This window comes from Palaemon carinicauda, chromosome 36 (genome assembly GCF_036898095.1).
Source record: "Palaemon carinicauda isolate YSFRI2023 chromosome 36, ASM3689809v2, whole genome shotgun sequence".
Lineage (NCBI taxonomy): Eukaryota > Metazoa > Arthropoda > Malacostraca > Decapoda > Palaemonidae > Palaemon > Palaemon carinicauda.
In genome coordinates, this window is record NC_090760.1 from 67,528,319 (window position 1) to 67,530,818 (window position 2,500).

A 2,500-nucleotide genomic window follows, 5' to 3' on the forward strand; every position below is an offset into this window, starting at 1 on the left:
AGGTAATTCGGGAGACTTAGAAGAATGACACAAAAATAATTCGGGAAACTTGACACAAAGGTAATTCGATAGACTTGGAAGAATGACACAAAGGTAATTCGGGAGACTTGGAAGAATGACACAAAGGTAATTCGGGAGACTTGGAAGAATGACACAAAGGTAATTCGGGAGACTTGGAAGAATGACACAAAAGTAATTTGGGAGACTTGGAAGAATAACACAAAGGTAATTCGATAGCCATGGAAGAATGACACAAAGGTAATTTGGGAGACATGGAAGAATGACACAAAGGTAATTCGGGAGACTTGGAAAAATGACATGAAGGTAATTCGGGAGACTTGGAAAAATGACACGAAGGTAATTCGGGAGACTTGGAAAAATGACACGAAGGTAATTCGGGAGACTTGGAAAAATGACACGAAGGTAATTCGGGAGACTTGTGCCGTATTTCCTGGCTATGGGGACTCTGCATGTACAATAGGATATAGGAATTCATGGTACACCCCGGTCTGAAAAAGAGCCTGCAGCCATACCCTCATGTAAGACGAGTTTCTGTGCTTAGCCCCTCCCACCACCTCTACCATCTCTTCCTGCACTACCTATTATGTTACTTGCCAAAGTAAGGGTTTGATAGGGTACACTTCTTTTGAGTGAGATGTTCCTTGAATTTCTGTGGCCGAAGTGGTAACGTCTCTGACTGGTGATCGTGAGACTGGGGTTCGAGTCCCGCTCAAACTCGTTGGTTTCTTTGGTTGCGGCAACCTCATCCTCCTTGTGAGCTAAGAATGGGGGGGGGGGGGAACCATAGGTCTATCTGCTGAGCTTGGGCGCTCATCATACGTATGTGGTCAGTCTCTGGGGCATTATCCTGCTTGATAGGGCAATGTCCACTATCCCTTGCCTCTGCCATTCATGAGTGGCCTTAAACCTCTAAACTGTACTTTGAAGGTTGTGGTAGCCTCTTGGAAACGTCCCTGCATATAAGCTACCTGCCGAGTTATCATCAGCCATTTCCTGGCCCTCCCTGGTCCTAGCTTGGATGGAGACGAGTTTCTTTGCCAATTATATGCATATACGGTCAGTTTCTAGGGCATTGTTCGTGTAGAGGTTGGGCAGCAAACTGGTGCTGCTAATAATCAAAAGGACTCGACAATGAATAAGTACTGCATAAAGTACAAAGTACATTAAAGGTTTAACTGTCACTCATGAATGGAATGAGGAAAGTCCCCTCTACATCAAGTGTTGACCAAGGAGGGCCAGGCAATGGCTACTGATGACTCAGCATGTAGACCTATAGGCTCACACAAAATCACTGAACATTTTCACCTAACAAAGTTTACTGATGATATTTCTTCCATGAGCAGTTATTGCCTTATATTAACTTCCGGAAACATCAATTTAGGCCCCGTTCTCTCTAACTCTTACTTTATAGTCTGCATTTCCTAAATAACCAACATCTAACTTTTCCCCCAAACATTAATTTTCTCCAGCTGCACTATGACCACACAAACACTAGGCATATAACTTACATGGTCAAAGAATAACTGATAGCCAAATATGCAGCTTGGATATTGTTCTATAAACTGGAATTTATTGGTAGCAAAACCTTGGCTCACTAGCCTTCTACAAGGCATTTCCTACCTCAAGGGATCCATAAGTTTATGAAGTATGACTTCAGAGCGTAAATCAGTTTTTTTCAGAAGAAAATTCTGTTGCAAGATATAATTTCTTCACATTCATGTACACACATACACATACAAACACACATAAATACATATTTTGACTGGCCAGACAGTACTACATTGGATCCTTCTCTTTCGTTACGGTTCACTTTCCCTTTGCTTACACATACACTAAATAGTCTGGCCTATTCTTTACACATTCTCCTCTTTCCTCATACACCTGGCAACACTGAGATTACCAAGCAATTCTTCTTTTCTCAAGAAGTTAACAACTGTACTGTAATTGTTTAGTGGCCACTTTCCTCTTGATAAGGGTAGAAGAGACTCTTTACTTATGGTAAGCAGCTCCTCTAGAAGGGCACTCCAAAATCAAATCTTTGTTATCTAGTCTTGCGTAGTGCCATAGCTTCTGTAGCATGTTCTTCCACTGTCTTGAGTTAGGGTTCTCTTGCTTGAGGGTACACTTTGGCACATTATGCTATCTCATTTCTCGTCCTCTTCGTTTGATATATATTACATAGGAAAATTTTATTTTAATGTTGTTACTGTTCTTGAAATACTTTATTATTTCTTGTTTCCTTGGCTCACAGGGCTATTTTCCCTGTTGGAGCCCCTAGGACTATAGCAACCTGATTTTCCTAATAGGGTTGTTAGCTTAGCAACTAATAATAATAATAATAATAATAATAATAATATACATAGCCCTCTAGAGTGGGGATGCCATAACGTGGTGAAAGGGTTTGATCGCCAAGACAGCGAAGCTGTGCTAGTTAAGAAAACCCATACTAGGTTGGTTTGCTGTGAGCGTTCGACCAAAG

General features: G+C 41.4%; 2 protein-coding genes across 2 annotated transcripts in view; one reads left to right on the top strand and one right to left on the bottom strand.

Moving 5' to 3' along the window:
* LOC137628868 (uncharacterized) overlaps positions 1-2,500 on the top strand; it is a 354,967-nt gene that overhangs the window by 250,447 nt on the left and 102,020 nt on the right. The gene's annotated exons all lie outside the window — the stretch shown is intronic.
* LOC137628670 (uncharacterized) overlaps positions 17-2,500 on the bottom strand; it is an 18,870-nt gene continuing 16,386 nt past the window's right edge. Inside the window, exon 2 of the mRNA XM_068359824.1 lies at positions 17-466. Within this exon, the coding sequence (XP_068215925.1) occupies positions 17-466 (450 nt within the window). The remainder of the gene's footprint in view (positions 467-2,500) is intronic.